Source organism: Acinonyx jubatus, chromosome B1 (assembly GCF_027475565.1).
Source record: "Acinonyx jubatus isolate Ajub_Pintada_27869175 chromosome B1, VMU_Ajub_asm_v1.0, whole genome shotgun sequence".
Taxonomy (NCBI): Eukaryota; Metazoa; Chordata; class Mammalia; order Carnivora; family Felidae; genus Acinonyx; species Acinonyx jubatus.
Window position 1 is genome coordinate 107,764,912 of NC_069382.1, and position 23,075 is coordinate 107,787,986.

The 23,075-nt window shown below is 37.5% G+C and overlaps 1 protein-coding gene across 50 annotated transcripts in view; it reads right to left on the reverse strand.

Moving 5' to 3' along the window:
- The window catches only part of ANK2 (ankyrin 2), a 674,296-nt gene that overhangs the window by 67,739 nt on the left and 583,482 nt on the right, over positions 1–23,075 (reverse strand). For 42 of the 50 annotated variants that reach the window (XM_053217028.1, XM_027062989.2, XM_027063052.2 and 39 more), the window contains 4 exons: positions 18,872–18,970; positions 17,835–17,933; positions 9,500–9,572; positions 2,145–2,289 (listed from right to left, as the gene is read on the reverse strand). In XM_053217028.1, the coding sequence (XP_053073003.1) occupies positions 2,145–2,289; positions 9,500–9,572; positions 17,835–17,933; positions 18,872–18,970 (416 nt within the window). Of the gene's footprint in view, positions 1–2,144; positions 2,290–8,254; positions 8,309–9,499; positions 9,573–17,834; positions 17,934–18,871; positions 18,971–23,075 lie in introns of all 50 variants that reach the window. The other 8 variants (XM_053217027.1, XM_053217030.1, XM_053217029.1 and 5 more) reach the window with 1 other exon arrangement.

Here is a 23,075-nt window from a genome sequence, read left to right on the forward strand (position 1 = left end):
AGAATCCAATTATAAAACACTGGCTCCATCATGAGCATTCCTACTCTCCCTGAGTGCTCCTCCTTCTGCCTCTTGACCCCATGGACCACCCTCTATCTATGTCATTGAAGCCAAGGGGTCAGTCTAATCTTCTTCCTCTTCTTCACCCACTCCGTGAAATCTGTCACCAAATCTGGCTAGTTTCACCTCATAGATAGGCTCTATCTATGACAAATTTGAATTTGTCATTTCCCAATTTCTCTCCATGATCACTACCACCAGGGTTAAAGTTCAAATCTTCTCTTAACAGCTTCAATTAATATTACTGCAATAGTTTTTCAGGTGGTCACAACTGCCAGGTTTAGCCCTTTGACAACTTCTCCCTAAAATTCACCCTTAATCTCACAGTCAGAGGGATCCACCCAAAATGTAGACAAGATCTCCCCTCCTTCACACTTATACTCTAGCAACACTGCACTATGCTCTTTCTCTCACACACCATGGGCCTTTGCTCATGATCTCATTAAGGCTTCAAATGCCTTTCCCACTCTTCTTCACCATCATTAGCCATCACTGTGTTTCAGTTTGGGCTCATCTCCTCCAGGAAGCCTGAGCGCTGGGGTTTCAATTGCATTCTGTGGGTACTACAGCCCAGTCTCTCTCACATCCCATTCGACTATGATTTTAGCAATTGTGCCCTAGTCATGTTTGTACCTCTAGCAACCACCACAAAGCCAGCCCAGAAAGGCACTCACTACATGCACATTGAATTGTTTAAGAAAAAGAGAAAAAATAGGGAGGAGGCATTGATGCTCAAGGAAAAACCCCCAAGAAAACTTGTTTTTGCTAATTATCCATTTAGAATTGACTACGTTTTAAAGTATTTATTTCCTAGGGGCACCTGAGTGACTCAGTCAGTTAAGCGTCCAACTCTCGATTTCGGCTGAGGTCATGATCTCATGGTTTGTTGAGATCAAGCCCCACATACGGCTCTGTGCTGACAGCATGGAGCCTGCCTGGGACACTCACTCTCTCTCTCTCTCTGCCCCTTCCCCACTCATTCTCTCTCTCTCAAAATAAACAAACATTTAAAAAATGAACTTTAAAATGTCTATTTCTTAGACTCCGTATATGTTAACTATAGCTTAGCAAACAGCCAAGATTAAAACTACAAACCTAAGATTATTGATTAGTGAAAAACACGCTATGTGGACAACCATATGCTTAACCTAAACTGGCAGTCATTCTTTTGATGAGGTACCATGGAATGTTCTTCTGCTTGCCTCAAAAAATAACCAACACCAGTTATGCTAGTAAGTAACAGTCAGAAAATAACACTGATTTTATACTTCAGAGTATTATATGAACCTCTTCAGATTTGTCTACAAAACCTATGCTCCTTCATATTTTTCTCAGATTGCTTTTTGTATTCAAGTTCTTGGAGGACTGTGGTCTCGTTATTTTTCATGAAGAAGTCAGTTTCAGGCACAGGTTCCTTTTGAATTTACTTCTTTTTAGTCCTTCTTCACAACATACTTCTATTCACAGAAATTATGGCACTAACAAAAACACTCAAGGAAACTGCATGTGTCTGTAATTGCCACGTAGTTAGCCTGTCCATAAGGTAAAACTGGCCTTTTTATTTGCCTAGAGAAAAAAGTGGCAAATAATTAAAACACTACATTGAAAAGTAGAGATTTCTTTACTTATCATTTCTCTGCTTTTTACTGGTCGTTTGACTTTTACTAAGTAACTTAATCTCTTTCGACTCAGTTTCCTGTTCTTTAAAATAGGCACTTAAAGTTGCTCAAGGGGTGTGCCTGGGTGCCTCTGACTCTTGATTTTAGCTCAGGTCATGAGCTGATTTCACAGTTCATGAGATGGAGCCCTGCATTGGGCTCAGTGCTGTCAGCACAGAACCTGCTTAGGATTCTCTCTCTCCCCCTTTCTCTCTCCCTCTCCTCTGCTCTCTCTCACTCTCTTTCAAATAATAAATAAACTTAAAAAAAAAGCTGCTCAAGAACGCAGTAAGGTAACATGCTCAGAGTTGTTATGTGCAGTCCCTGTTTAGGTATCAATAATTATGTCTACTTTTTTATTATTATCATGAAAAAAGTGTTGCATTCCCTCCTAGCCGACATCAAATGTAAGCTTTAGGTGAATACCTGTCTGAGCGGGCTCCCTCCAAGCTGTATCGCAGGTAATTCATACCATCCAGGAACTGGCTGCTGGGTAGAGAGTCATCACCCAGCTCTTTCAGATCCTCGGGCCTTAGGTATTCTCCTCCATCACCTGTCATTGTGTCATCACCTTGAAGCAACCAGAGAAAGACAAAGCATTATGCGTTGAATGTAACATTAACTACAAAATAGGAGGATTGTGGAAAATACCAGAATAGCACTGACATCACTGAAACACCACACACCAAAGAAAACAGAACGCATGCAATTAAAAAGTGATAAAACTTAGAGAAACAATATTTGACCCGCTTCTATCGCTTACCAAGAAGAAATAATTACCTGAATTCTAATTCTCTTAATATCAGTCAGTTCTCTTTACTCATTTCTTCATCACTCACTTCTTTACTCATTTTCTTTAGCTGGCTTATAGCTTATATTATTTAACTTAGTACAATATGTAGGCTGCTTAACTTCTACACACAGTTCCAATAATTTTGTACATGATGTCCAGCATTAACATTCTCTTCATGTCATTGGCAATATGCTAAGTAATATCTACTGCTCTAAAACAAATCTGTGGTATATTAAAGGAAGGGATATAATTTATAAGATTAGCAAGATATGCACATTAGGGAAAGAACACCAGAACAATGTGAACAGATTGTGACATTTTAATAAACAATCTTGAATTTAATTTTAAAAACACTGGAGAGCATAAAAAGTATGTTTTGTTGGAAACTAGATAGCTTCCCAAAGGTGAACTATAGGGAAAAAAGTGAATTAAGTAACTAAGTTGTAGCAGAAAGAGATGACTAAGTGTGGTGGCTCATATTTAGAAGCACAAATGTTAAGGGTACATCCCCTGCCCGTGATTAGGAATAGAATGCTTTCAACAATATCTTTTTCAGGTAATTCAATAAATAATACCCCATTCACAGAAATGTTCTATATGCCATTAACATGCTGAGATGGAGAAATAAATAATATAGCTGAGAGAAACTGTCTTTGAGGACTCTGAGACACGAATCACACACTTTAAGCCTCATAATCTATATAAAGGAAAACTTGAAAGAATGGACTTTATTCCTACAACTAAGTTAAATATTGTTTTATTCTCATTTGTTTCAAATAATTGTTCCAAATCAACACTAATTTATAGAGATACAGCATTAAAGAACTGTAAGAAGGGTGGGTCTTTGACATTTCATTATTTGTCTGTATATATGATTTTAAGATCTCAGATTATTAGGTCTCTAAATTACTTAAAGCTGATGACAGACTGAAAAAAAAAAGATCTTTCAGTAAATAGGGACGTAACTTATTCACCATTAGATTTTTGTCTTAAAATCAATGCATTTAACATTTGACAGTTACAAGTTTCATCATTAAAAATATTTTCATGGCTCTTTCAGGGACACCATTAGATTTTTATTGAGTTTTAGCACTCTGAGTTAGGATACCCAGAGTATTATTAAAAATTGAGTCTTTAAGGGCACCTGGGTGGTTGAGTTGGTTAAGCATCCAACTCTTGATTTTGGCTCAGGTCATGATCTCATGGTTTGTGAGTTCAAGTCCCACATCAGTTTCTGTGCTGACCATGTGGAGCTTGCTTAGGATTCTGTCTCCTTCTCTCTCTGCCCCTCCTCCATTTGCTTTTTGTATCCTTTTCAAAAATAAAGAGAAATGAAACTTTCAAGATAAAATGAAAGTTGGGTCTTTAGAATTGGACAGACCTGGGTTCAAATTCTGATTCTGTTATTACTGGCTTGTTAATCTTCCAGAGCCTCAGTTTCCACAACTAGTAAATGGGAATGATACTAATAGTCTATCACATATACTAGTTATATGAATTAAATAACACATAAAAATGTGTAATAAAATGCCAGAGTATAATAACTGCTAGCTATTGCTTCTACTAATACAAAATGGTGAACGTATTACACATTGAGCTAAATTTCATTTATGCAAAAATATTTTTAAATATATGTATTATAAAGAAATAGAATTTTATTGTTTAAAAATTCATAAATCTGATAGCTCTAAGGAAAACATGAGGTAAAGTTTTTAAAATTATGTTTGTTAAAGTGGTCTCCACCCCACCTCCAGCCCTTACATTATTTTCCTCTTCAAAGTGTTCCCTCACAAAGCAAGATGTAACAACAGATAAATAACAATATAGTCAAAGACAAAATGCATGATGTTTGTCAACTTTAAGAACTAAAAAGGTCAGGGGTGCCTGGGTGGCTTGGTTGGTTGAGCATCTGACTCTTGATTGCAGCTCAGGTCATGATCCCATGGGATCGAGCCCTGCATCGAGGCCCACGCTGAGCATGGAGCCTGCTTAAGGTTCTCTCTCTCTCCTCATCTGCCCCTCTCCCTCTCTTTCTCTAAAAAAAGAAAAAAAAAAAAAGAATAAGCCCAAAAGGTCAGAAGAGAGAGAGATCACTTTAGGATGATGTGGTAGGTTCAGTAGTCTCCTCCCTAAAATTTCATGTCCATTTGGAACCTGAGGATGTGGCATTATTTGGAGATATGCCCTTTACAGACATAACTAAGTTAAGGACCGAGATGAGATAATACTGGATAAATCCAATGTGAACATTCATATAAGAGACAGAGAAAGAGACACAGAGGAGAATGCCATGTGAAGGCATGCCATGTGAAGGTTGAAGCAATGTGTCTAAAAACCAAGGGATGAACACCAAGAATCACTGACAGCTACTAGAAGCTGGAGGAGACAAGAAAGACTCTTCCCTAGAGCCATCGGAGGTTAGTATGGTCCCACCATAGACTTTTCACTCCCAGAACTGTGAGAGAATAGGTTTGAGCCACTAAGTTTGTAGTAATTTCTTGTGGTATTCCTCAGAAATTCAGTAAAGCTGGTGAAGCACTCACTGAAGAAAGAATTGAAGCTGAGTATTTGTTCGGGCTCAGTTTTCATGGGCAGAGATTGTCAGTACTTCAGGAGAGAGGCTCATGTGTAAGGGGTCATGGAGGACAGTAAAAACAATATGAAAGAGTAATAATCATCACTTATTTAGAGAATACTATGTGAAATAACTTGGCAATAGTACACGTTCATGTTGGTGAGCAATGGCAAACAGTCCAGAAAGACAGTGTCTGAACATAGTGATAAAATCAAGAAGCTCAGACATTTTGTTATAGGCCTTGTAGGATTTATTTGTTCCTCCTATTTCCCCCTCTCTTGTATGATTGGTACATTTTTACATAGGAGTGCTTTTATAAGTCCAACTAAGTTGGGTGCCCCTTTGTTTATTTCTGGGGGAAAAGATTGTAAGATCAATTCTAAGAATTGGTGTACCGAAACACAGGCTTTGTCTGGTTTGGCTATAAGCCTAAATTCTTTCCAGGAAAAAAAAAAAGTACACAAGTTTTGTTAACATTCGGGAAGACTAAGTCTACTCTTATTTATGCAAAGGTGAAGAGAATAGCTGGATGCAGAATCTGTCATGTAATACAAGGAAGAAGTGAACAGCCTCACAAAGTGTCAAGTGTTCACAGCAGAAGTGTGTCCAATGGAGATAATAGCTGATGCCTCTACACTGCATCATAACACTGCCCTTCTGGAGTTCTCTTGATTATTATTAGTACACATCATTCCAGAGAGCCAGTGGAGAAGTTTGTACAAACCATCCAAACACAGGAATATACGGGGGAAAAAACTTTTTTTACTTAAAAAAAAAAGGAAACAATTGTTTGAGTATGTGGGACGGGAGTCATGTTTCTACAGGTATTTTAGTTACATAAGTGTTATGACCCCTGAGCCCCACTATATAACTTACTGCTGTGGAGCTGAGTCAGCAAAGGCGGGGATCAGCTCATGATCCTATGAAGATGTAGAGGATTACTCTTACCGCTCTGTTTTCGTCTGCACAGTACGATACTCTCGGACTGAATTCCCATTTCCACCTTTTCCTCCCATTTGCCTGCCATGTTGCTCCACCAGGACTTATTTATAATATGACTGAGCTATTATAGCAGCTTTCATACTGGGCTTACATTCTCCATCCAGCACTTAATGGCTGTGTGCTGTTGAGCAAACTACTTAGTGTGTTTAAGTCTTAGTCCTCTCATGTTCAGGTGAGCCCTTCCTCACCTGAAAAACAATGAGGGGAAATCCATAGCCTATCTCATGTGGATGCCATGGGGATTAAATGAGATAATGCACCTAGCATTGTAGATGCTTAGCAAATATTTTCTCTTCCATCAAATATCTCCTTCCTTCCAATTTCTTCCTAATACACTCGTTTAGTGTATCATGGCTGGCTTAATCTTTGTAAAAATTAGATATGTTTCACTCATTAATCAAAATTTTTAATATGTCCTAATTTCCCAGACTTTTCAGTTAATAATTCAACCATTCCACAGCGAAGCCCGATATGTTTTAATGCATTAGCCAAACCGAATGACTGGATTATTTTGCCACTCTGTGTCTCTCTCTTGCACTTTCCTATCTCAGGACCTTCCATACTTCCACACTCCTTCTCTACTCTCTAAAATCTGTGTCACCTTCCTATTGATCTCTCCATTTCAGCAAGTCCACGGCACTGTGCCAGGTCTCTCCTCCTGACCTTCCAGGGCAGATATGAACAGTGATGGGATAGCGCCTGCAGTTACACTTCATTTAACTTCTACATTATCTCTCCATATATGTTTCTAACGGCATGCCCTATGTCCACCTTTGATTCCCCCGTGGTACAGGGATAGAACTTTATAGACGATAACATCACTTTTACTATCTGTGGACTGGATTCATAAGTGGATATCCTGATTACTTTACTATAACAAGTTAGCTTGAAAGGACATCTATACTTGGCTTGAATATCCTTTTGAATTTTGAAACACATACTACTATCAAAACAGATTTTTAAAAAAGGCAGGAATTGACTAATACCTTCAAAACACACGTGGCTGCACCTCGTCCATATGGATAATAGGTTCCACAAAAACATTTTAAACACATATAACATTAAAGCGTTGGCAATGTCAACGAGCCAAGTTTCTTTATACTAATTCTTGCACTAAAAGTTACTTCACAATACTCAAATACTGTATATCCTACATATAAAAATTATTCAACTTGAATTTCTTTCTCGGAAAAAAATGTTACTAAGCGTTTGGCTATGTCTAAAAAAAAAGAAAGCTTCTTCTGTCACCGTAAAAGATATTATTGATCATTAGCCAATATTTCTCTCAAATCAAGACTTTTATCACTAATAACTCTTAATCTATAAGTGTTTTAACAAAAGTACACAAGATGTTATAGCTACATCTTACATTATGCAATGAGCAGCTCCAAGAAACTGTTTCACATGAATGGAATTTCTATAAACCCACTAAGTACTCTGAATGCATTAGCTATCAGAATTATTTAATAATTATGTAGGAAATAAGGAAATTAAATAATCACTAATTTATTTGATCTATAAATTTAGATTTTCATGTAGCAGGTTTGCTTAAAGTGGTGCCAAATGTACCTTGAATCTTTCTCAGTGGATAGAATATTTTATTTTATTCATTTTTCCCTATATGCCAAAGCTGCCCTAAATCATTTTAAGAGTTACTTTTTCTTTATTCCTAGCTACCTTAATAAATCACATAATAGCTATCCATTTCATATATTTTTAGCCATATCTAAAACTTATCTCCATCCAAGAAGGATATGAAATACAATCAGTCAAGTCATCTTAGTTTTAACAGGTTCATGCTAGTTAAATGTCAACTTATCAAAGAATTATTTTTTTTTCTCTGAATTTGTATTCTAACAAGAGACCTAGTTACGGAAAAATATTTATATATAATGCTCATTAGGTAATTTAATTCTACTAATAGGTCTCAACAATTCAATTCTAATAATAGGTAGCAAACTCATTAGTAGTAAAAGCAGGTTATGGCTTTAAGCTTCCAAGTTAATAAAATCCACACACTCACATGCATATTAGACATGCTATTTCAAAAGAAACAGATTAGTATTAGGCACCCAGATTTAAATAGCAGGCAAGTTGCTTCTCTCCAGTTAAGAAAAATTAAAAGCAAAAAAAAGCTTTCACTCCAATCCCTTCCTCTAAAGATACCTGAATCACTAAGCGCTTCCCCATCAATAAAGTTGTCACCGAACTGTTTAAAAGCTGTTAAGAAAGATGACCCCAGAAAACAAAATATGATGCGCATATATGGATGCTAAAAATTAGCTGGCAAGTGTTAGGAAGGAACACAACATTATTATAATACTTGGAACTACTACCTTTGGCCATTATTAATTTATTTATACTAATACAGTGACCAAACGTGCTCATTCTTGTCGTAAGTTCTTACAAAAGCTGAGATATGTCGGTGCCTGTTACCAGTAGGTGAACAAATTGGTTCCAAATAACATCTCAAGTGAAGTTTTACTTTATGGTTCTATCTTGAGGAACCTAAAAATCTGCTTCTAATATTTCTTAGTAAAAGCAGTTATTATTGACACTAGTACTACGATCTATGGCAATAATTTTTCAAACATATACATTTGACCAAAAGCTGTACTATTGAAATTTGGTTACATGCTTCATTACGTACCTCATTAGCTGCATGCATGATTTTTTGGCAGCGATATTTTTGTTCAAGGAAAGTCAGCTGCTCTAACTGAAGTGGAGGTAGGGAGCAACACACTCCCTACCCCATTGGGTATTACATTCCAATACCCCATTCTCCCGCCAGGCAGACCTGGTGCTCCTTTTAGAGCCCTAGCCTCTCACACTTTGAAATCCACCACCTTAGACACTTTTTATCAACTCTAAGACTATACAGGTCATATGCAATGACTTAATCAAATTCTTATGTTGAATTAGTATGACTTACTAATTTTAACCTTATCTAAGCCTCCTTTCCTCTGGACTTAAAATATATTCTGTTCATTGCAACCAATCAGAAACAGAGATTGCTCGAGATACCATTGAGAAAGTATACTTTTAAGGGCTTTAAGAGTAACTTTGAAAGTGTATTTTAACATAATTAAAACATACATTAATAATAATTGTATTATCAGGCAGATTTTTTTCCACAGTTGGCCAATTTCCAGTGCCTTTCCACTTTTTCAGTCCTGTCATTTAGTAACACATTAAAGATAATACCCATTGAAAAAACAGACTAATTGCTATCCTCTCTGCCCCAAATGGCAAAAGTGTATGTTCTGAAACAAGGGTGAAAAAGTGATTTTAAATGTTAAGATGCTGTCACTCATACTCACTGCACCAGCTTAGTCCCTGAGAAAAAGGATGGCTTGCTTGTCTTTGTGTAAGAGAGTGACAGATGTCACAGAAACTGAATAAAATTCTTACCCTCTTCATCAGAAACATCAAGAACCTCAGTCATCGTCTCAGGAACATTTAGCTTGTGTTTTTCCGTAATAGTCTGCAAAGGAAAAAAAAATCATTAATATGCAAGTTAAATTCCAACACAAAAGAATCACAGAGGAGGTCACATGGACAGCCTCAGCAAGCCATCCCTCCCTGGGCATTTCATCTCCCCACATGCATGTTTCGAAGCTTCTTTTCTTATTCTCTTTCATGAAAATTCCTTTGTTCTTTCTGAAGATATACGATCATTGACTCCGGTGAAGTTGTACAAGAGGAAGTTCATTATTTTGAGTACCTTTTTGAAAATAAATTCTTTAGCAATGGCATTAATAATTAGTCACATTGAGAAAGCAGATTAACATTTTCAGGGCTTCCCTAAAACAAACTGAGTGATGTCTCCAGAAAAGCTTTAAAAAGAAGCAATGAACATATGTAATTTGTTAAAAACAAAGCCATCGGAAAAGAAGTTGTAAACAAGGTGAAAGACAAACTGGGCAGAAAATGTGACGCATGTCTTCTGGGACCAGAGGATCCATGGGTCTACGGTTCTGGTTTGTCGCTTATATGCCTTCCACCAAAGCACTCCAGAGCTGTCAAGGCCACTGCCTTCCATTCCTGATAGGCAATGGAAGGTTAAGAGACCAGGTTCTGAAGACTGGCTACCTGGGTTCAAATTCTAATTTCATCATTTATTAGCTATGAGGCACAATTTCCCTGATATCTCTGTGCCTCAATTTTCTCATGTGTAAAACAGGGATAATAATACTAGTTCGTAAAACTGTTATGAAGATTAAGTGAAATAATATAAATAAGAGTTCTAAGAACAGTGCTTGGAACATGTTAGCACTCAAATATCTGCAGGCATAACATCGTTATTATAACTGTAATTCAATACTAAATTCATCCTAAAACTGAAGAGGCTCTGAAGTTTTTAGTCATTCAAGGCACTCAAGAAACATTTAGAATGCCTACTGCATACCAGGCACTATTTCAGACATCAAGGATATTACATATTAAAAAAAAAAAAAAGACAAAAATCCAATCTCACTACTTGAAATATCACCTAAAGACAGTCAAGTCTCAAGCTCATATCTCTAGTGTCTGCATTGAAAATGTATTAAGTGCATCGACTGGCATTTTAACAGGAACTCTACCTAAGTCAAATTTTTAATTAAAGCCACTAAAATACAATAATAAACAGCTTGTCTCAGGATTTTAAACTTTGCTACATAAAGAACAGACTTGTTTTAATGGCTACAATGACCCTATCACCAGTTCTTTTCTTTCCCAAAGCAGTAGAGAACTTCAAATATGTTTACAGGGTAAGTCAACTAATTTGAAAATATATTCACATATACATGTATATCTGTGTGTCTAGAGGGACTGATGAAATCACACTGCGATATTACCTGCCCTTTCAGTGGTCCTGTATCTCCTCCGAGAAAAAGCAAGACACAGTGGCTCAGAAGAGCCAGGTATTGCAGAAAGGAGAGGCAGGAAGGCCTCATCTCTCACTCCATGTTACAGTCATGTTCACAGGTAACGTTCTCTTATACCTCTAAGTTTTTCCATGTATTCTTTCCTCTACCAGAAACGTTCTTCTCCCTCTTTTCTTGGGCTCATATTAGAAGTAACTACCATGGAGATACATTCCCCAATCCTCCCTGATGAATTTATTTTTAACTGTGACTATTTGCTGTTATGTACTGTTACAACTACATCATACACAGCTGTATGTGCCTTTATCTGCTCCCACAGAAGAGTGTGGGTCATTAACGATATGATTGTTTCCACAGAACCTGAAACATAGTTAAGTGCTTCTCAAATATACACTGAATAAACCAACGATACACAATTATGCAAAATATATTTTAAATCCACATAACCACTGAATAGACTTTCTTTTGGGTGACAAAACAGTTAAAGAATGGGAAGAAACTGAGAAGTCAGTCTCATGTCATCCCAATGAAGCCACAGTTGAAGATTAAAGTACTAAATTCAGCTTTCCTGCATGTTGCAGATGGTGTTTAAAGAATTCCATAATGTCTTATTCACCAAAAACAAACTAAACTTTAGGAAAAACAAAAGCACCCATTCAAAATTCTGGATAATAACAGGTGGTCAATAAATATTTGTTAAATGAACAAACTTAAGAAGACTATCATTTACTTATTTCTATATTAGTTTATAAATTTAACATGAATAGATTAAAACCTATGTTTTATATCAAAGGTTTTCAACTCTAGCTGCTAATTAAAATCAGAGAAAATTTTAAAGCACTGTCGCTTGGATCCCATTACAGAACAATTAAATAAGAACCCCTGAGGGCCCAGCTATGAGTATTTTTATTTTCATTATTTTTTAAGCTTATTTATTTTGAGGGAAATTGAGAGAGACAGAGAGAGCATGCAATTGAGCAGGGTTGGGGAAGAGAGAGAGAGAGAGAGAGAGAGAGAGAGAGAGAGAGACAGACAATAGAGAGAGAGAGAGGATCCCAAGCAGGCTTTGCAATCATGGTACAGAGCCTGACAGAGGGGCTCTATCTCACAAACTGTGAGATCATGAGTTTAACTCAAGAGTCGGAGCTCAACTAAGCCATCCAAGTGCCCCAACTATGAGTATGTTTAAAAAGCTGTTCAGATGGGTCTATTGTGAGCTCAAAACGGAACCCATTTGGAGAAGCGTATAAATTGCAAAAAGTGATTTGCATTTAAAATAGAGGAAAGAGACAGTGACATCCTATTAAACTATGATATTCTATTAATTTTTAAATAAGATTCTCAGTGTAAATTATTTAAAAATGTGAAGGGATATCTACTGTACTAGACTACGCCAGAAAGTTTATTTTGCAGAAATGTTCTAGAGTATTTGCCCTTCAGAGGTCACGTTCCACAAGAGGATGCTTCTGTATTTGAAAATAAGCGACAGAAATATTTTTTAAATGATGAAGTTAACTTGCCCAATATTCTTAGTTTGTATCTTCAGACACTGATAATAGGACCGTATTTTCTTTGAATTTCTAAGAGTGGAAATAGCTTTGCTTTAGTTTGGTCATTCAATACTACAAAGTTATTATCAGCAAATATAGGTGGCAATCAAAAATTAACACACAGTGATCACATTGGTCCTAGATATTTTTCTGTAAATATAGTAAAAATGCCCTCCACATGCAATGTAGTCAATATAGTATGCATTTGTTCGTGATGTAGTGCTTGACCTTTAGAAGGCCATCAATAAATACATGTCAAATGCACAAATAAGCCCTCCTACTTATGAGTAATAAGAAATGAATACATATTTCCCTTTAAAAAGAAGTGTCCTTTGAAAACTTGATTATCAAAACATAAATATATGGTTTCATACAAATGCATCTGAAAAGTACATAGAAAACAAGGATATAATTAAATGATCACGGGCTTCTCCTCCTGCTATAGAATCTAAGTTTCTGTAGTCAAGATTAGAAACCACTCCAAAGTTAAAATGGTGCACAAGGCACAAATTTAATCCTATGTAATTAAAAGAGATAACATGGCAATATAAACAGGATATGATAGATGGAAGGCTTAACAATGAGTTTTTAATATGCACTATGATGTGGGAAAGATGTAAAAAATAAAACAGGCGTCCTTAACGTGCTGTTTTGTGAATAATAGATAATATCTGGTTTCTTTTAAGCAAAAGAAAGTGTGTTTCACTGACCTCTACTTAGCCCACATCCCTTGTCAACCATTTCCTTTGTATCACATACTCACCAAGTCACCACAGCACGATGAGTGGTCTTGGCTAGTATGCCACCTTCTAATGCCCACACACAATGGCTCCCATCAGTGGAGCTACGGGCTAAATTTGGTTTTGTTCCCAAACCTATTTATACCAATTGTACATGTTAACAGAATGTCTGTAATAATTTAAATAGTATGTAAATAATATTTTTCTATAAAAACTAATGAAAATGGTTTGGAAATCTCAACATAGGTGAGTCACCAAAAATAAGTGCTACTCAGGTGTGGCTGAAACAATTATACAGAAGATTAGAAAGAAAAAAAAAAGTATGTCAAAAGTTTAAAAAGGTTCTGCACTCAGCATAGTGTTGCTTTATGATAATATACTTTGCTTTAAGTATACATTGCTTTAAGATAATATACTTGATAATGTTTAAGCTTTAAGATAATATACGTTGCTTTAAGATAATATACTTGATAGTATTTAGATCAAGATATAGTTATCAAGATATAGATACTATCAAGACATACTATCAAGATATAGATATAGGATATATACACAAATAAAACATAGTATGTCATAATGTTTTTTTGCGCAAGAATGATCATTTAGCCTTCTTCTAGTCAATGGACCTGTATTCAAAAAAAGATCTTGACTCCACCTCAAAAGGTGTCAGATAACTTCAAATGGATTTATTGCATTGCTGTTGTTATGATTCCTGTTTGAAATGACTTACAGCATTAGATAAGATTTAGGACACCGCATATTTACATTTCCTTAATTTCTTGTCAAAAATTTCCCCAATGTTTAAATGCTAATGTAAATATAATGTCATTTTTATTTTAGTAGCTTATTCAGTAATTTATGATGTCATTGTTATTTTAGTAGCTGAATCAGTAATTTTTAGTCTACACAACAGTGATCATATGCAACTTAAAACATGATCATTTCTGAAATTATGTAAATAACACAAATAATCAATGACAGCTGATCATAAGTAGAGGGATGAGTCATAGCTCAGTCTTCCAAACTGCTTTAGGTAATTGAGCTTGTCAGCTTCTGATGCCAGAAATGTGTCCCCCACACTTGGATGTCCATTCTGGCAAACATACAATGATTGTAATCCTGGGAGAATGCTAAACTGCCTCATATCCCCCACTGGGTCTTACAAAGTGAAGTTAGAAAAGCAAAGGTTAAGGAAACAAACCACAACTCCAGAATGTCTCAGAAATTTCTGAAGCAGTGGCTTCTCCCTTACAGACTGCCGCCTTACTCTTCTCTCTACACAATGACTTTATTCATACTTTGGGGGAAAGAACTCTGGAAGGAGGATTAGCATGGGAAACTTTCTTTCATGGAAGAGAACTCACATGGCTGCTCAAATGGCACATCGTATGAATCTACTTATGTGAAATTTGTACATTTGTTGTGTAGCTGTAATTCAACTGTTACACTTAAATGGTGGTAACATTAAATTTAATTTTATTAATTTTACATAATTATTAAATGGTCTCTGCTATTTGCCTATTCACCAGTGAGTAGTTCCAAATTGTCCTTAGTGAATCTGCAGACTTTAGAAAATAACATTGAATATGATACCTCCAGGAAAATCAACAAAGAACACTATTTAAGTGGGTTGTTTTTAATAGAAAATAAGGTGAAAACACTTCTTTTAAAAGAAAATTTTAATGTTTGTTTATTTTTGAAGGAGTGAGAGACAGAGCGTGAGCCGGGGAAGGTCAGACAGAGAGGGAGACACAAAATCCGAAAGGAGGCTCCAGGCTCCAAGCTGTCAGCACAGAGCCCGACACGAGGCTCGAACTCACAAACCGCGAGATCATGACCTGAACTGAAGTTGGATGCTTCACTGACTGAGCCACCCAGGCACCCCTAGATTAAAATACTTCTTTCACAAAATTCATGTTAAGCTACTTTTAGTAAAGTCAAGATCAGTTATGTCAGAGTGATTAAGAACATGGTCTTCAGAATTTGACAACCTAAATTTGAATCCTAGATCTACCCTCAATGCCTGCCATATCTGTAATCGCTAAATATTAATTTTTAATATAATTAAAATTATGTTAACATGTGATAATATGCTTCACATAACAATATGTGAAAAAAGTATGAATGAAAATCTCTTCCTAAAGAGAGGAAGTGCAAAGTAAGAAGGCCCACATAATAAACAGGAATAAGTTCGTATCTTCAATCCTTAATCCCAAATTCCATTTCGCGAAACAATAAAACTCACAATTCTAAGAGAAGAATTCAATACTGAGAGGCAGAAAGCAAAAATAGGGCAGGATCAAAACATGTTACCAATAAAATTAGCCATTTAGATAAAGGGGGTACTTGTTTAGTTAATGTAGGCAATGACTTCTCATCCCAACTAAAAACAAACATGCTATCATGTTTTACATTTGTTTGTTGGCTTTTTACCTAGAAACTTGATTTCTAAGTATAGTGGTTGTTATTGAGGAAATGTTCACCTAGGCAATGTAAAGAATCATAGTTACCAGAAAAGATAAAAAGCTCACAGCTCTAAGAGTAGTTTTCGTATTCCACTAGAGCTACATGTGGTAGAGATACAACCACATGTCTAATTTCTGAAAGGTATCTGAACTTGTTTAGTGATAGCATTTAGCAAGCTAATTGCTCCTGTTTTCAAATATAGAACTATACAGTTAAAATAATTCACTCTAAGTAATATTTATGAGCCTAGAATCCCTTTGAAACCAGACATGTAAGTCCCATAGTTCTGTTGATGTTAAGGAAGAATTTATACTCTTACAAAACATGCCTCATTCTCCACTCCCATTAAACTGTAAGCTGCTGGTTGGGGAGGGGAGAGGAGGGGAGGGGGTTGGTGGTGGTAATGTTTTCACCACTAATGACTCTTCAGTACTCAGCACAGACCCCAGGGCATATTTTTTATCTAATAAATATTGAAAAAATGAGTTACTTAAAGAAATGAATGGAAAAGCAGATCAAATAGGGAAAAAAAAAAAGCAAGCTTGCCATCTAGTGGTCACTTGATAAAAATGTATGTACGTGATAACCAGAGCATGAAAAAGCTAATAAAGTTGACAGAAAACATGACTTCTAAGAATTGATGTGCTTAGCCACTAAATCTTGCCACTAAAGCCTTTACTTATCTGTGATTTATACATTGTTTCAAAGTTTCCAAATAAAGACACATATTATAGGTTCCTAATATGAAGATTTTCCTCTTCTAGTAATCATCTAGTAAGAAAAAGCCATTAAGATTCAGCCACACATAACAATTGAGAAGTATAGTGACAGGCAGTGACAAGACTTGTTTTTTCTCCTATATAATTTATTGAAGCTATACCTTAAATCTTTAAACAAAATATTGTGGTGCACTAGCTGAAGGTTTTAAGATTCTGCTTGAGTAAACAAGCAGTACTATTCTCTCCCATCTAAATTCAGGCTGTGTCTTGCAGTTCATTAATAAATCATACTCCACTCTATTTAAAATTTCGCATCAAACCAACTGTACTCCATCTACCTCAACGTTGACAGGGGCTTGGTGTCAGTCTGAAGAATAAAATTCCTTTCTTTTTCCACATATCTATCAAAATAAACAAGTGTTCTAAAACTATATGCATCGTTGCTCGCTTAAGACATTTACTAGAACCCCATCCAGACTTTTTTTGTGTTGATTTATGATCTTATTGTCTCTAAAGAACATCTAATGTTCTACTGTCGCTCTATTTTTCTATTTTAAAAAGAGAAATTAAAGAGCTGTTGTTCTTAGAGTTCATGTTTAAGAAAAAAACGTTACGAAGTTCAAAGAGAATAGCACTTCCACTTTCGGCTGTGAGGCTCCCTCTTCCGAGGCCTCCTTTAAGCTTTGCTCCAACTGAATAGTAAGAGAGCCTTACAACTCACTATTACCATAGCCTTCACTCTCCTAGAGTTTCCTGGCAAATGGCAGTGATTATCACCGCTTCTCCTAAAGAATCAGCAATCATATTCAAAGCAATAAAAAAAAATTAAGCATATATATACTCTGTCATGATACAGATATAGTTTACCTACTAAGTACAATCAATTTTCATTTTCAGTAAAGGAATAATCAGAAATAAGAAAGTGAGGATGAACTGTTCTCACGGGAATGCATTTGATCTAGTCATGAGCCCAGCATCTGGAGGTTGAGGGTCTTTCCAGAGGCTGGAGTGACCTCATGGCTAAGATCAGAAGTTTGCTGTGGAGTGTCCTACAACTGTGCCCGCAGTAGGTGTCACACCCAACTACAGTGAAATGGCAGAGCAGCGAAACGACAAAGAAGTCAGTCCGGGGCGGTGGGGGTGGGGGTGGGGGGTGGGGGGGGAGAACTAAATATAATAAAATTATGTTTACATTTTATATGGGTTGATGTTAACTAGAGGAAGCTAAAACCCCTGTATCCATTGTGTAAATGTATTTATTACATCTGCATACTTCTATGTTCTACAATATAGTCACCAAAAGAAGTTCAAAAACCAAAAGCTCAACGCGTTTTATACATGAAAAGTGTGTGGCTTGAAAACCAACACAATGGAGCCAAAGCCCATCAGTTCCTTTTACTCACCGTGGTGGTGGTGGTGACCTCCTCCGTTACAACCTTCAGGGTGTCGACCACGGAGATGTAGCCCAGACGCTTAGCAATCGCCAAGGCAGTGTTGCCATTCTGGAGACAGTGAAAGAGAGAAAGAGTGAGAACTGAGAGGGAGGACTGCGCCGTGAGCCAATGAGCTCACCGGCTGCTCCGCATGAGCCAGCATTTCCTTCCAAAACAAGGCACAGCTTAGGAAAATCACTAGTTTTTACCATTACAGCTGAATCTCTTTGTAACTTCTTTAGACTATAGCCCAGGTCACCATGGTAACACAACAAGCTGCATCTGCCTGCTCTTCTAATAAGAAGCACTTGACGCTTTAACCCTAAGGTTGTCAACCATCCCAACAGATATTGCACTGTGTTTAGGAAAGTACCTCTTGATCGGAGAGTGATGCCTCCAAAAATTATTAGCAAGTATCAAATATTCTTACTCCTCATCAGAGGTCAGGCCATCTGCTGCAGGTAAGATGTTACCACAGGGAACTCAGTAACGTATTTAGCTACAGCTGTGCACAGAGCTCACGGTGCAGCATAAGAGCGCGAGCCAGCAACTCAGGCTCCAGCCCAGGCCACTGGGGATCCCGGTTTGTTTAATTGCACCGCTTAGTTTACATTTCAATGGCTCCACATCCCGAAGAGCTTTGTCTAAGCCAGCAGCCTCGCAAACTGTGCTCCCTTAAGAAGGCCGGGCGGGAGGGGCGGACTCGCGCTCACATCTGAGCGCCAGCTGTAAGCAGAGCACGTTCCAGCAGCCTAGACGCAGGGCCCCACTCCCCCGAGAGAGAGAGAGACGGCCCGAGTCGGGCCCACGGCTCTCCCTCCCCGGGAAGCACTACCGGAGAAGTCACGCTGATTTCTGGAAAGGCTTTCCAGAAATCCCGGGCTTTCCAGAGTGCGGGGGTTTATCGAAGGGGGATGTGTCTGAACTCAGCTCAGACAAGGGGCCGCCAGGGCGGCAGAGGAGGAGGAAGCAGCAGCGTGGTGAGGGGCAGCCGGCGCCTGCCTTACCGCGGTCGTGGCGTTGGGCTTGGCCCCGTGCTGCAGCAGGACGTTGATGATGTGCGTGTGGCCCTGCTGGGCGGCCTGGTGCAAAGGCGTGTAGCCGTTCTGTGGGTGACGGTGGCGACGACGGCCCGACCATAGATTTGCAGCGGGAGAAGGAAAACTAGGTTAGCCTTCATTTTGAATCTCTTAGTCTTATTTACAGCAAATCCATCAAGGATGCCTTTTATTTGGAGCGCAGTATCACCACCACCCCATTTCTCACCAGCAAATACTCCCTCTCACCTTATGGTCTGCTAAACGAAGAGAAAAGACTAGCTGATGAAATAGACTAACAAACTCCAAATTATAGCTATTATTATATGTTAACTAATTAGCATTAAAAATGGGTATGCTGAGAGATTTCTAATGACAGAAGGGCATTATCACAATGATTTCTTCCCCGGGGAAAAAGAAAGAGTAAAATCTCAAAATCTTTTTAACGGAAAGATGCACAGGATATTTTCACAAGCCACTGCTTGTTTGTTAGGGCTTTTCTAATAATCTTTGGGCCAGCGTTAGGGCCTTCTAAACCAACGAAAGGAAATCGAAATCTTCCATTCCTTTCAGAGAGCAGCTTTGGTCCAAGAAGAGCACACTTAGAGAATGGAACATTTCGTTGACAGCTGAGTGGCCCACTTTCAACAAAAAATGACTTTAAGAATTAGGTTCTTTTTAACATCCTAGTCTGAACTTCCTCATAGCTGAAAGCTCTGTAATCCATGATTTGTGAGGAGCTGCTGGTGAGGTTAGTGGGAAGCCAGTCTTGCTCAGAACTCCAGTGGGTGGCAGATAGGACACAGGTTGGTTGCATATTCATGTTAATTAAACAAAGGGCGCCAAATCCTTGGAGGCACAACAAAGCATTACTATCTATTATTCATTGAACATTCACTTTGTGCCGGATACCAGACCTTATATTTGTCTTTTAATCTTTGTTATCATCCTAAAAATGAAGGTGCTTGGTACATAGTTGGTGTCCCATAAATAATGAGTGACTGAGTGAATAGATGATTGCATAAATGAATATTTTTCTTCCTGTGTCAGAGGTGATTAAATGGAAAACAACAGTTAAATCATTTCTTTGTGATCATTCTAGGTTCAGAACCTGTATAGATCACAATGGCCAATGGCTATCAGACTACTTTTTTATTATCTCCCTGCCTCATCCTGATAAAATTTCATCTATATATTTGAGACCCCATTGTCTGGGTTCTAAGTTCTGAGTAGTCCATTCATACCATGAACTTGTAGGAATATATATCCTTTTATCTAGTGTCACTGCTGCCTCGTGACCAATACTACTCCTATCTACATGAAGTGTCTGTATGCACAAGGGGCCACATGATTCCTTCTATGCTTTTGCTGTGGCTCTTTTGTCCATGGGGATGTCCCCACATGTGTGTGAGTCTATCAGTCTGAGAGTCTTTCAGTCTAGAACATCATCAGCCCTGCCATGTTTGGTATTCATCCCTGCAATGGAATCACCCCAGGCAACCTGGAAATATAAACCGATTACAGGGACTCTGCTCTCAAATAAAGTAATTCATGGACATCTGAGAAGCATAAAGTAGTGATATTTTTTTTCCCGAAAATTCTTCCTTTCCATTGTGTTTACAAATGTTCCACCAACCAAATTTAGTTCACCTCTTCAGCATCAACCAAGTTCAACAAGCATTTACTAACCACATGTTATGTGCTAAATAAGAGACACTGTGCTTCCATAAATCAATAATGTCAGAGTAACATTCTTGCCCCCAAGAGCTCACATTTTTCAATTTGTCAATGGACATCATAGCCAGGAAAATGTCTCCCGGGCCTGACTTAATTTAACCTTTACCTGAAGCCTCTGGTGCATGAGTATATTTGCTAGGGAAGTCTGGAGGAACTCAAAAACTTTTACATGAACATTTGGTTGCAGCTTACCCATGGTCTTAGGCCCATTCTGCTAGGAGCTCTTGACCCAGTTCTGCCAACTTTTAGCATATCCCCAAACCCCTCTAACCCTTCATTTTCTCATTTGCAAAATGGGAATGGCCAAGATTTCAAGTCTGGTGAAGGATCAGATGTGCTGTCTGTGTAACTTTGATTTATCTAAAGTTATATATGCTAAGAAACATTATTTTGGTATTTTTTTTCTTTCTCATTGAAGAATTCTATGATCTTTGCATTATATTTCACAAAGAAAATTTTCTTTTACATGCTGAAGTTCTAAACCCTTTTCGCAAATTGATCATATAATTAACCAAATCTGGGTTACCTCAAGCTGATGTTATAGCGTTTCATTTTAATTTTAAGCAACTAATAGTCCCATAAAACAAGTTCACTTTTCTAAGTTCTTATACCAAATCATGAATGTTTGAGGGGAAAGGCAGTACATATGTTTACATTTTCACAGCAACAAAACAAATTTTTAGTAACCATAGTTACATGAGATGTGAGGCAGAAAACATAAATCCTTTTCCAAAAATGCCATTTGATGTGAAAAAAATTCTGAAGTGTTTATTAAAAGAACATCTTTTGATTTATGTATCTGTCCACTCCTCTGAAGACATATTAAAAGAAATATTTTCTTCCAGAAGCAAGTCAAATCTACACAGTTCAATTTTTAAAAACTTGAAAATTTTAAATGAGATTTTTCTCTCAACCAAATGTCTATGTGACTGTATATCAAACCCCAAGCGGGTAAATGACGTTATCTAGACAATATGTCTGGCTTGTAAATATTATTTCAACATTGACACACTTAACAAAAGTCTACAGTAACTGTTTTCAAGTTCCACCAAGGTCTCATTGCAGAGCTACCATTATTCCTCTCAGAAGACCTGGATTCCAATAAGAATGTCTGTCCTGGGGGCACCTGGGTGGCTCAGTTGGTTGAGTGTCCGACTTCAGCTCATCTTTAGTTTGAGCATCGGGCTTGCTGCTGTCTGCAGAGCCGACTTTGGAGCTTCTGTCCCCGTCTCTCCCTGCTCCTCCTGCACTCATGCTCTCTCTCTCTCAAAAATGAATAAACATTAAAAAAAATGTCTTTCCTGTACGCTTAAGTGTGATCTGACTCAGCAGAAATGGGGTTGGGTGCTAATACCCAAGAATTCATCTTCGACCTTTTACATGATATCTAAGTACAATTTCATGAAAAGTCCAGAACTGCTCAGAATCTAGGCAGCAGCTGTTCCTCCCAGAGTCACATGAGAAGTTTTGAATCTTAAATATCAATAGTAGTAGTTATGATTTTCAAAACAACTATTTTTCATTTGTAAATATGCTTATGTACAGACATGATTGTGCTTCTGCTTCTAAGAGGATATAAAAAGACTAACTTCCAAAACTTACGTTTCTAATTATTAGCATCTTTGAACGATGACTTTGAAAACTCTTGAATGCGCTCACACTAATTTAGTCAAGCCCACTCACATAGCTGCAATAAAGAATTTCTGATATATAAACTTAAATGAACAAACATGTAATTACATATTTCTTTGGACCAAAGAACCTGGAGCTGCAAGTTACATTAGGCATCGTAGCAGTAGCTATATTATTCACTTCTCTTTCCCTTGAAACAATTTGAGTGCCTGGAAGTATGGTGTCATGCTCCAACCTTGTTTTGCTGAGTAGGACCTTTCAGTTGCCACTAGAAAAAACATCTGGGCTCAGGTCAGCTCTGCATTATCCTTGAGAACTTGCAACCCAGGCCTTACACACCATTGCCGTACTAAGCATTACCACGTGATAGTCCAAATGTGACAGAGTTGGTGGGATTGGTGGGGATGTAAACTGATGCAACCACTATGGAAAACAGTATGGAGGTTCCTCAAAAAATTAAAAATAGGACTACCATATGGTTCAGAAATTCCACTTCTGGGTATTTATAAGAAAACTAAAACATGAACTCAAAAAGATATCTGCACCCCCGTGTTCATTGCAACATTATTTATAATAGCTAAGATATGCAGCAAACTAAGTGCTCATCAATGGATGAATGAACAAATAAATACAATCGCACACACACACACACAATGTAAATCATTCAGCCATAAAAATGAATGAAATCTTGTCATGTGCGACAACATGGATGGACCTGGAGGGCAACATTCTAAGTGAAATAAGAGAAAGAAAACACCATATGACTTCACTTCTGTGTGGAATCTAAACAAAACAAAATCCAAAC